We start from the raw sequence: 12,686 nt of genomic DNA on the forward strand, positions 1-12,686 counted from the left end.
GAAAACAGACAATTGACCTTTAAAAAGCCTCAATAGAAAAACAGGCAAAGGGACATGTATAAATAAATAATAACACAAAGCCTATGAAAAATAATTATCCCTAGTAGTGATCAGAGTGATGGCTAAGTAAGCAATGGAAGTAGCCATCAAATCAGCAATATTTAAGAAGCAAATACATGACTTAGTGTGAAGACTGATCATCTCCCTGAGTACCTTTTTTTTGCTGAAAGTCTAATTGATCAGATATGAGGATGGCGATTCCTATTTTTCTTTCTGTGTTTTTGGCTGTGTTATAGGTGACTTGCTCCTGCCTTTCATTTTAAGTTTGTGTTCGTCCTCATGTTTTAAATGTTTTTTTTTTTTTTTCCAGTATCATTGTTGCAAGTAGTTTATTTTTCCAGTGGTATTACTAAAAGTTGCTATTTTAAATCATCTATCCACTAATTTAAGACAACTATGCTAGATTAAGTTGGTTTATACTAGTTTATTTAGGGGGTTCCATTTTCACTCCTCAATAGATCTTACGTATTTCTCATATGCTTCTTCACTCATTAGTTCATCTAGTTCTGAAGGGTTACTTAGTGTCATCTTGATCAGCCAACCATCTTCATAACATGATTTATTCACAAGTCCTGGATTTTCTGCAAGAGCTTCATTAATTTCAGTTACTTCTCCGGACAGAGGAGAATAGAGTTCACTAGCAGCTTTCACACTTTCCAAAGCACCAAACTCCTCTTGTTTGTTCAATTTTGTCCCAACTTCAGGCAGACTACAGTAAACAACATCTCCCAAAGCTTCCTGTGCAAAATTGCTGATTCCCACTGTTCCAATACCATTTTCTGTTGTTATCCATTCATGTTTGTCTGTGAATTTACGCACCGAGAGCTGAGCGGCGCCGGTGCGCAGCGTCCGGACGGCGCCCGCGCGCAGCCCCCAGGGCCGCGGCCAGCACGGCGCGGCGGGCGTCCAGGAGGCGCGAAGGCTGCAGGCCGCGGCCCGCACGCTCAGCGCCGCTCGCAGCGCCATGTTCGCAGGTGGCGGGGTGGCGGCGCGACACCGCGGACACCCCGGGCGGCGGGAGCGGGGCCATGTTTTTTTTTTTTTATAAGCAAAGTATATGCAGCTGATACCTGTTGCTGTAATTTTTCCATCTGTGTCTTTTAATTGGTGACCTCAGGCCATTCAGATTGGGGGTGCTTATTGACATATGAGAGTGTTTACTGTCATTCAACCTTTTGTTTTTTTTATTGCTTCGTCTTTCTGTCATTTCTTTTCCAATTTGTTCCTCTCTGCTTTTTCATTTGGATGGTCTTCCCTGGCAGCTCTCTCGTTGTCTTCATTTCTTCCTACATCTGTCTCTATTTTAGATTTTTGCTTTGTGGTTACCATAGGGTTATCGCAAACTTTCTATGTCTAAAAATATCCTTTACGAGCTTGTGTTAACTCATCATTTAACTATATAGGCTTTAATCTTTTCTTCCTCCCTTTTAGTGTTTTGTTGCTTCTTATTATTCTCACTTATGCTTCTGGTTCTGTATTCCTATTGTCACTTTATTCAAGATTTTGTGCATCATTTTTTTTCTTCTCTTGTAGAACTCCTTTCAACATTTCTTCTAGGGCAGATCTGGTTGTGATAAACTCCACCAGCTTATATTTGCTTGGGAAGACTATTACTTCACCTTTATATCTGAATGATAATTTTGCAAGATAGAATATTCTTGACAGGAACTTTTTATCTTTAACCCCCCACCTCTGTACTCAGATGAACACACCTCTGGATGCAGTGATAACAGTGACCAGCACAAGTGTTGAGGTCTGTGTGTGGAAAACGATGTTTAAAGCATACTGCAGCTGAGCGTGCAAGCCTGGTCTTACAGAAGGCTCAGCAGATGGTTGGTTGATCTCTTTGATGTTAGATCTTTGATATGGGTGGCATGTTTCTTTTTCAGGTCATAGCTCTGGGTGCTTTGCAAGCTGCCTGGGTTTATGGGTTATACTAGTGGGTAAGGATTTTTGTTGTTCGAATCAATGCTATTGGCTGCTCTTTAAATAAATTCCTTAATCAAGTCCACTCCTGTTTCAGGAGGAGCCAGATTGGACTTTCAGCTCTGACAGCAAAAAAAGTGAGTTGAGCCTCCCAGCTGAGGATCCTGGAGAGGACTGGGCAGAACACAGCACAGTTAGAAAGCTGGGAAAGAAGGTCTGGCTTTTTAGTTATTTTTATTTTATTTTTTTAAGATTTATTTATTAATACGTACAAGAGCTAGAGTGTAGGCCAGAGGTGTGGGGCGTGAGAGGATTCACCAGAGACAGAGTGGGGAACAGAACAGGCAGACTGACTGAAACACACTGCTGAGGGGAGCAGCGGGCGAGACAGGAGAGGTCTGCTGCACCATGTGGGTCAGCTCCCAGGCCGGCCAGGGAACTGAACTAGTGTTACAGTGGCTGGTGATAGCTTGATAGTGCTGTCTTTGACTCCTGTGCTACCAGGGAGGCCCTGGGGTCCGACTTTTTAAATGAATTGGGTCACCAGCTTCTTTAAGAACTTAGTCTCTCATTCTTCTCACCCTATCAATCTTATACAGACCCCGAGGCCCCCAGAGGGTAGGCTTGGAAATATCGGGACCTGTAAGAGCACTGGGGTTGGAGAGAGCTCCAGTGGTTATTTTTCTTTGCCTCCAGAAATGCTCTGGTCCAGTGCCGATCAGTGTGGTCATCTCTCTGGGCCCATCCCTAAAAATAAACCTCAAATCCCACTGCAAAAGGAAGTTAATCTGAGAATCTTGGTTCTGTAATGGACTTGGTTGAATCCTTTCATTTCATGTAAAGCAATGCTGAAGAAGAACTTCAAGCATTCTCCCTTTTCTCATCTTTGCACTGCCTTTTATGTACAGGGGTCCCCAAAGCCCCCCAAGGTATTTGTAGCTATTTATAAAGTGACATGGTGACATTGGCTTTGGTAAGTGGATCACACAGAAGTTTTAGTAGGATGAAACAGATACCCCAGTCTGAATCTGGCCATGATATCATTTACCTTCTAATTCTCTATGGCCTGCTGCCCAGGGAGTTCTCTCTGAACCAGAGTCAGGGCCCATGTGAAAGTTCAGCTCCTGAGGCCCCCAGCTGGTAGGTTTGGAAATACCTGGACCTGTAAGAGCACTGGGGTTGGAGAGAGCTCCAGTAGTTATTTTTCTTTGCCTCCAGATAGGATTTTATAAGTTATAATGGAAATGGAGTTTCCCTTTGCCTCCTCATCCTCTGCATTATCCTTTTAGGCTGCAGTATAACCCAGGGCAGAGCAAGATGCTTTAACTGAGTTTCAGACTCCAGACCCAGATCATCTACAAATGGGCATTGTTAAGATGTTTCTGGATAATTTGGAAACCTTTTTTTCCCAGTGATTTTTAAAGGAACCGTTAAAGCAGAATGGTAGAAATACCAAAAAGATTGGATCAGGTAGGCATTTCATTTTTTGAAAAAGGGAAGCATAGCAAATCCTAAGAAACTGTAGGTCTGCTTGATTTTGTTCCCAGAAATCAGCACTGTGCTGGCATCAGGTTATCGAACATGATTTATGACCCCTGGGGAGAGGCTATAGAGATGAGTCTTCCTAAGTTCAGAAGAAGTAGCTGGTGTCTAGCTCATACAACCTTCTTCTAATTGTGGTACTCAGTTAATGCCTCAGAGAAACCCATAGAAACATTAAAAAAATTCCATAAGAATTTCCCATAAAATCTTATCAATGAAATAGAGAAATATGGATTGGGTAGCAGTGCAAGTAGGTGAAAGATGAATTAGCTGAACAATTACATTAAAGAACTGGATTGATATAGGGGAGAGAAGAACATTCTGTTCTTGCATCTCAGTGTTTGGAAATGGTACACTTGCCGCTAATTCTGTATATAATGCAGACTGAAAATGAGTACAGATCAGCTTGACAACCTGCAAGGGTGAGCTGAGATCAATGAGTCAATTGTCAACTGGGACAAATATCTATATTGGATTTAGATTTCTAAATATGAGAAAAACAAATTGGCCATTCATGAAAAAAAAATAAAACTGGGTAGCCAATTAGACCACAGTGTGATGTGACAAAAATGATGTGCAGTCAGTCCTGGGCCATCCATGTTGAGATCATGTCTAGGCAATTACACAGGAAAACTAGTTTTCTGTATCATTTCTGGTAGGCCACATCTCAGCTGAAATTTGGGATCTGAATCTAGAAGGATTCAGGAATAGTGGTGAGCCAGAGTCCATAGTGTCCACTAGAAGAAAAAGGCTACTTGAATATATTAAAGAACTGGATTGATATCATAGTGGAGAGAAGAACATTCTGTTCTGGTAGCATGCCACACAAAAAAGAGTAAAGGGAGCTTTTAAGCTTTTTGATGTTTAAAGAATGCTTACTTTTAGTTTTTCACTGTACCAAAAGCAGTTGTTTTTAAACAGAAGAAGATGAGGCTGGGGGGAGAAAGAGTTAAGTTTGACTGGGGGGTCAAGGGTCTTGACTTGATTGCTGAGGTTCAGTTTCCTCATCAAAAAATGAAGGGCTTGATTACAAGATCCTTCAGGCCACTTCTAAAGTTCTGAATGACATACTCAAAAGACTTGACTGTCACTTTGAAAGGCGAGAAGTTCATCAAAGGGACAGATTGTTCAATATCTGAAGTTGAAACTAGTTCTTGTGTGGAGTGAAAGGTACACCAAGAAAACATTACTAATAATTACAGCTGCTTCCAAGTAGAGAGGGTTGCTTGTCAAACAGAGTTTCCTACTGTGTGAAACTGACAATGCCTGTCAGTTTCAGATTGGCCAAAAGACAGGATTTCTAAAATTTCCATGAGCTCCAATCCCTACAAAAGTCTCATTAACCTAGACCCCATTTATTTAAAAAATGCTTTTATCAAGAAAGGAAATTCATATAGGCTAGAAGTGTTGAAATAATTTCTTCTGCATTTTTAGACTCTTAAACATGTAAAAGAAAAGTTAACAAAATTGGGAAAGACCTTTTAAAAGGGAGAGACCAATGAACTGAAGATCTTTGCCACACAACTTTGACTTCCTACTCTAGCTATAAATGTAAGCATTTGGAAGGTTTTCTGTTTTTATAGTATATCAGTGTATAAAAGAGTCTAGCTATGAAAACCTGCTAGTGTTCATTACCTAGTTACATATCTGGCGGAGCATTTTAATTGGCATTATATGTTAGGCTGACATAGGGAAAACTATAAATCTTTAAAAATCCTGTAATTTAAACATTTCCCCTCTCCTGTTGTCCTCCTTCCTGCTCTTTTCTTTCTGCTTTTAATTTTCCAATAATAACGGATTTAGCATTTTTTTTTAAATCCAGTAAGATTTAAGAAGGGGATTTGCATTTAAATTGCCGGTCTAGCAGCAGGGTTGGAAGTTAAGGCGGTTCAGGGGAATCACTGCCTTTGGACAATGGTGCTGGGTTCCTGCCTCCCTGGCTTCACAGGCTGGTGGGAAGCAGGGAGCCCCTCAGAGCTGTCCTGTCCTGAAAATGTTTGTGCAATTTTTTGTTTTTTCAAATGTTCCTTCTTCCTCCCTATTTCTACTTTCTTCCATTCCAGAAACTATTTATTGACTTGGACACTTGTTTGCTCTCTGTGTCCTCCTTCAGGGCAGGTTTTGTTCACCTTGTAGCACCTGTCCCTACCCCAGTGCCAGCCACACATCAGCGGCTCCATTTGTGTCTGCTGAGCAAATGGCTCCTGCATCGGAGACCTTGTGGGCTGGCCAGGTGGGAAGACCACAGCCCTAACTCCACAGGTGATTCCTGAATGCAGGTGTGCCAAGGTGTCTGGGAGATGTGCTCAGTGCTTTCTAAGAGAGGCAGTCAAGGGTCTGGAGGGTTGAAGGCCTGAGTTGAGTTTAGGGACAAGTCGGAGCCTCCACTAGTCATAACAGGAGGCAATCCAGGTAGAGCAGTGAGTCCAGCCAGTCTCAGCAGTGTGGAGGGTCTGCTTTTGCAGGTCCAGATGGCTGACCTTGGCAGTCACAGTTCTCATCAAATACCTACGTGTTTCCTTACATTTTCCTTTGCAGTTGGTTGAGTTCATGTAACAAAATGTAAATGTGTGACACTTCATGGCCAGATGATAAGAGCTGGTATGTCTCCTTTACCCCCGTGAAACAATAGAATGCACACACACACGCACATACACCTCTGCCCCCAGTTCTTGTCACAGTACTCTTCCCAATATCCATGTGGTTTCTTAAGTGATAAGAACACTGAGTATTTTTTGTATTAACATTTGGTCCTTGACCTCAATTCCTGACACAAAGCTCCTTAATCCCTGGGAATTTCATGGGTGATAGGAATTGTTGTTCTAATGAGGTGGCTCTCAGAGGGCTCCTGACTAGTTTCAGGATGGAGGCTGGTCACCAGAAAGGCATGATTAGAAACTTGCATCTTTCCATCCCACCCCCATCATCCAGGAAAGGGAAAGAGGTTGGAGATGACTAAATAATCACTCATGCCCACAGGATAAAACCTCCATAAATATCCCAAAAGTAGGTTTCAGAGAGCTGCTGGGTTGAAGAACCTCCCTACTTACGAGGTGGGTGGTATATCCAAGTCCAGTGAGACAAAAGCTCCCGCACTTAGGAACTTTCTGGAACATGCCTTATGGGTCTCTTCAACTGGCTGCACATGCATATCTTCTACGATAGCCTTGTGAATAGATCAGTAAACATAAGCAAATGTTTCTCTGTGTTTTGTGAACCATGCTAGTAAATCCAAAGAGAGAGAGGTCACGGGAATCTCTGATTTGCAGCCAAGTTGGTTGGAATTGTGGTCATTTGGGGTCCTGCTACTTTGATTGGTGCAATGGGAGAGATGCTGGATCCCTTAATCTGTGGAGTCCGAGGTATAGGGACAGAGACAATTTTCTCTTGCCCCTTAGGTGATCCAATTAATAGCAGAGAGATTCATAGGAGAAAAGAACAAATTTAATTGCATACACATGGATGTAGATTCTAAAGCCAATAGGGTAGGATGAGGGTACATATCCTGAGCTGGGGAATAGAAGAGGGGGACTCATAGGATGAACAGATGCCAGGTAACTAGGTGTTTGCCCTGCCACATAGATACATTTCTCTGATAGAAAGATTATTTCTGTTAAAAATCCTAATTCTGAGTATCCCTCTGATTTTCATTCTTCTATGTAGTTAAGGGGGTTGAAAAAGTTTCTCATGAGCCTGCAGGACCTTCATTGACTTCATCTCAAAATAATCCACATGTCAAAGTGACAAATTGTGGGGAGGCTTGTTCTGAACATTTTGGGGACATACCACCTCCAAAGGCTAACTTCAGGTCATAGTGTCAGAACTGAAATGAATGATAGGACATCCAGCTGGGGCCCTAGAATTACTTGATGTGTGGAAAACCTACACAAAGGATGTCAGAAGTGTTGTGAGTGTGGCATTGCTGTGAGGGAGAAACCCACAGGGAGTGTTTTCTGCAATACTGGGAGAACATGGAGGAGCTGGGTTTTCAGCCCAGGTGTGTCTGACTACAGAGCTCTTGCTCCAAATTGCTAAGTAACTCCATTGATCTAATCCAGTCCCCCACTTGATCCCCAACAAAGGCCTCTCTTCTATTTGCTAGAACAGTCAATCACATTTCAGGTTCATTTTAACTGCTAAGAAAGTTAAGGCTTAATGAACAAGTCATCACTGTCCTCCTACATTAGAACCACTGTATTATGTATGTGCCTTTCCATTTTAAGAAGCAAAGAATCTATATAAGGAAAAGAAGGAGCTAAAGGAGAGCATCCAAGGAGTCTTCCCTCACAGAGAGAGGCATTATACAACAGCAGTGAGCTTTATGAAACAGTGCATTCCAACAGTAAGGAGTGAGTTATGGGGCTGGACATTGGTTTCAGGATCTGCAGCTCCCCTTGGCTGTACTTATGTTGCTATTTTAACATCCTGTAAGTCTAAATTGGATATTTAAAATATCTTTATTGTGAATTATGGAAAACGGTATTTTTCTGAATTGCCTTGAGTTTATATCAATGGGCTCCCTCAGAATTTCTTCCACATGAATGAACAAAAGCTCTCTTAATAAGGGTGTATATTAGAAAACTCACTTACCTTCACCCAGACCTTATAACTGTGTTGTCAGCTTTCAAGACTATAGCGCAACAACAAATGCTGGTGAGGATGTGGAGAAAAAGGAACTCTCCTGCACTGTTGGTGGGAGTGCAAACTGGTCCAACCACTATGGAGAGCTGTGTGGAGATTTCTGGACCTCCTAAACATAGAGCTTCCATATGATCCAGCAATTCCACTCCTAGGTATTTACCCAAAGGACACAGAAACATCAATTCCAAAGAGCACCTGCACCCCTATGTTTATAGCAGCACAATTTACAATAGCTAAGCTTTGGAAACAACCCAAATGCCCAAAAAGAGATGCCTGGATCAAGAAGATGTGGTACATATACACCATGGAATATTACTCAGCATTCAAAAAAGATAAACACATGCAATTTGCAGCAACATGGATGGCGCTGGAAGGGATCATGCTCAGCGAAATAAGCCAGAAAGAAAAAGAAAAATACCGATGGTCTCACTCATCGCAGGAATCTAGAAAACTTAAATAAGGGACCAGGAAAATGAATAACTATAAGAAAGTGAAAATCAAAATCAACAAACAACTATGAACCAGAGACACTCTGTGGGGGGGTAGGGGTGGGGAGGGGAGGGACTGGGGTCAAAATAAGGGGGTTGCAATTGTATGGGGAATATAAAAGTAAAATTTATTTTAAAAAAAGACTATAGCAATGTGAAGTAAGCAATATCTGAACAGTCTCTGAATCTCAGGGGAGATTCAGGTCCCTATTCCCACTCATCATACTTACAGGAATTCTCATTTAATTTTGTTGCCCTGATCAGAATCTCAGATACCATTTTTCCCTCTACTTTCTTGACTTTTTAATTGAGATTTCTTGATATCCTGGAGTGCTTGTGTTTATTCTCTACTAGTGTAAAGTTAAGGGGCATAATCCACAAGACCAAATTTAGATATCAATTACAAGAACTTCCCAAGTCTATTCTTAGGTTTGATAATATTTAGAAGGAGTCACAGAACTCACTGAAAGTCAATGTACTTATAGTATAGCTTATGGTATGGCAAGATGGTATAGATTAAAATCAGCCAAGGGAAGAAAAACATGGAGCAGAACCCAGGAAGTGTCCAAATACAGAGTTTCCATGGTGTCGTGAATCATGTTAACTCCTCCCAGGAAAGATGTGACATTATACCTGGACTATTGCCAACCAGAGAAGTTTGCCCATGTCTTGACATCCAAAGTCATCAATTGCCCACGTGGCTGACCTCAGTCTCCATACCTTCTGGAGGTTGAGCTGCTACCGTGCCTCAGAAGTCCCTACCATAAATCACTTTCAAACAGTCTGGTGTCATCCACTATTCCCAGGTAAACAAGAGTATTCACTGGATAGGACATTCCAATGGTAAGAGATTACTCACCAGGAGCTGAGGACGAAGGCCAGATCTTCTTTGGGGGAAGCTTAAAATCCTTACTTATACATGGAGAAAAGTCATCTCTCAGATTAGCTTGAGGTGATCAATCTTTTTTTTTAATTCTTTTTTTCTATTTGAACAGTATAACTGCATCGTCAATAGCAAGCACATTTTGAACACATCCTATTGTGCTTGTAAATTGCTGTGTTATTGTTGGCTTATTTTATCATACAGTACTTAGCCATACATTCTTGGCAGAAGGCCATGGGGTGTGACATGCTTACGTTCATCTATAGCATGGGCTGGATGGAGATATGGAGGGGTTATCACCCCTGGCCCACATGGGGCTAAAGGTTAAACCTGGCTTTTGACCAGTACTGTAACTTTTGTCATGGTTGTCAGTTCCCATGGCAAGAAGGCACAATGAGATGTGTAACAACAGCAACAACTTCAAAATCTGATGTTGATTTGGCACTGTCGCTCAAGTTCTTTTCGTAAGCCCACATTCTCCTTCTCCCCAGGCTCAGAAAATGAACAATTCCCTGCCTCCTGAGGCTATCCTCTGTCTGTGCCTGGGTCTCATTTGCCCTACCTTTAGCTCCTTTCTCTCTTCAGATTCTTTTCCTTTACCTAATAGGACAAGTTATTCCAATCTTTGACAAACATTTTAACTTGACACATTGATGCCCCAATTTCTGTTAGACTTATTGCTTATTTGCTTATTAGAATAAATACATGTCAAAAATTGCTTTAATTCATGATTGAGGGTCCAGTGAGTTGAGAGAGCTGGTAGAGATTAAAGGCAAGACAGAAGTAGTTCTAGTCACAGAAAGAATGTTAGAATAAGTTTATGTAATTTACTACATAATCCAGTCAAAAAATGGGCAGAAGAGCTAAAAAGAAACTTCTCTGAAGAGGAAATGCAAATGGCCAACAGGCATATGAGAAAATGTTCAACATCACTTGTAATCAGGGAAATGCAAATCAAAACTACCATGAGATACCATCTTACACCAGTGAGAATGGCACATATTAAAAAAACTAGCAACAACAAATGTTGGCGAGGGTGTGGAGAAAAAGGAACTCTTCTGCACTGTTGGTGGGAGTGCAAACTGGTCCAACCACTGTGGAGAGCTGTGTGGAGATTTCTGGACCTACTAAACATAGAGCTTCCATATGATCCAGCAATTCCACTCCTAGGTATTTACCCAAAGGCCACAGAAACATCCATTCCAAAGAACACCTGCACCCCTATGTTTATAGCAGCACTGTTTACAATAGTTAAGCTTTGGAAACAACCCAAATGCCCAAAAATAGATGACTGGATCAAGAAGATGTGGTACATATATACCATGGAATATTACTCAGCATTCAAAAAAGATAAACACATGCAATTTGCAGCAACATGGATGGCGCTGGAAGGGATCATGCTCAGTGAAATAAGCCAAAAAGAAAAAGAAAAATACCGTATGGTCTCACTCATAGCAGGAATCTAGAAAACTTAAATAAGGGACCAGGAAAATGAATATAAGAAAGTGAAAATCAAAATCAACAAAAAACTATGAACCAGAGACACTTTTTTGGGGGGTGGGGGTGGGAGGGGAGGGATTGGGGTCAGAATGGGGGGATTGCAATTGTATGGGGAATATAAAAATAAAATTTATTAATTAAAAAAAAACAAAAAAAAAACAAAAAAAAAAAGAATAAGTTTATGTAAGTTACTATGCATTGCTTAATACTGTCTAGTGCAAAAATAATCTTTGGAATTTTCTTTCCTATAAGACATAATCATTTGCATCTCCACAAGATAAAATTCTTTGCATTTCTATTATATAATGATTTATGTGTGATGTTAGCAAAATTATGTTGTCATATACAAAATATCTTTTCTGATCACAGTGGAATAAAACCAGAAACCAACCACAAAACAAAAATTGAAAGATCCACAAATATGTGGAAAGTAAGCAATACTCTCAAAAAACCAAGGGGTGAAAAAAGAAGTCAGAGAAATTAGAAACTATCTTACAAAAATGATAGTGAAAACAAAACTGGAGTCACTGTGTGGGATTTGCACATTCTATCAAAGTCTGAGTGGGTTTTCTCAGGTTTCCTCCCAAATCCCAAAGAGGTCACATTAGTTAATTGGTGTGTCTACACAGGCCTGGTATGCGTGAGTGCGTGAGTGTGTGTGGCCATGGAATGGCACCGTCCGGGGTTGGCCCCACTTTACCCTTGAGCTGCCAGGAGAGATGCTGAACACCAAGTGCACATACCTCTGCACACTCAGGCTCAGGCATGTAGACACACCAGTGAACCTAACACATGCACATCTGGGAGGTGGGAGGAGAACAGAGTACCCCGAGAGTGTGAAAGTGTGAGCAGAGTCATGGCAGGCTAGTGCACAGAAGCGGGCCACAGATTTGGTTCTGTACTTTATAGCAGTCAGAGCAAAGGAAAGAACACAGACTTTTCAGAGACCCCAGGTAAAGAACAAGTCAATGTGTCCATTAAAGGACCAGGACAAATTTCTTCCATCGGTTTTCACAAGGGGGTATTTGGGCAGGGGGAATGGTGAGCCGAACAGAATATCTTCTAGCTGTTTCTTGCACAGCCTTAAGGAAGTCCATGTACTCACACCAAGGAAAAGCAATTCTGTGAGGGGGCAGAGCAATGCTTCTGAAATGCAGTTTTCTAATGCATTGACTAGTATCTAAGGGGAAGATTTAGAGCAACGGGGAGAGCACATACTCATTAGGCAATCCTTCAAGAAAGCTATAGTTTCATTCCTGAATCTAAGAGGCACTCTTCTCTGCTGATAAGACTTGGAGTATAGAGCTTCTATGCTATTTAGCTGTGCGATCTGTCAAATATCTATCCTTTTGTGAAAATTGTGAAGCCTCAGAAAAGATTACTAGCCTGACTTTCATGGTTGGGGGGGGGTGTGGACATTGATGGAGCATATGCAGGAAGACCCAGAAATGCCCACCAACAGGCAACCCGTGCACAACATTTTTCCCAGAGAAAGACAGCAGGGATGGTGGCAGCCCAGGCAGTCTTTCAAAGCAGGCGTTACCAACGCAGCCAGATGAGACTACTGCACAGAGAATTCCATGTCCTGACAAATTGCCATGGTAATCACACTGCCTTTCTGGATTGGGTGGCTTATTATCTAGTAG

At 41.5% G+C, this 12,686-nt stretch overlaps 1 protein-coding gene across 1 annotated transcript; it reads right to left on the bottom strand.

The window, feature by feature from the left end:
- Nucleotides 1-259: 259 nt before the first annotated feature.
- On the bottom strand, nt 260-1,226 carry LOC311184395 (glycine cleavage system H protein, mitochondrial). The gene has a single exon (XM_084254357.1). The coding sequence runs from the start codon at nt 1,024-1,026 to the stop codon at nt 505-507; it is 522 nt and encodes a 173-aa protein (XP_084110483.1). The 5' UTR covers nt 1,027-1,226; the 3' UTR covers nt 260-504.
- Nucleotides 1,227-12,686: the final 11,460 nt, after the last annotated feature.

The sequence above is a fragment of the Talpa europaea genome (assembly GCF_964194135.1).
Source record: "Talpa europaea genome assembly, chromosome: 14".
Taxonomy (NCBI): Eukaryota; Metazoa; Chordata; class Mammalia; order Eulipotyphla; family Talpidae; genus Talpa; species Talpa europaea.

What these genes read in the sequence shown, in the direction of transcription:
- LOC311184395 (XM_084254357.1), bottom strand. Translation starts at nt 1,026, where the DNA reads ATGGCGCTGCGAGCGGCGCTGAGCGTGCGGGCCGCGGCCTGCAGCCTT.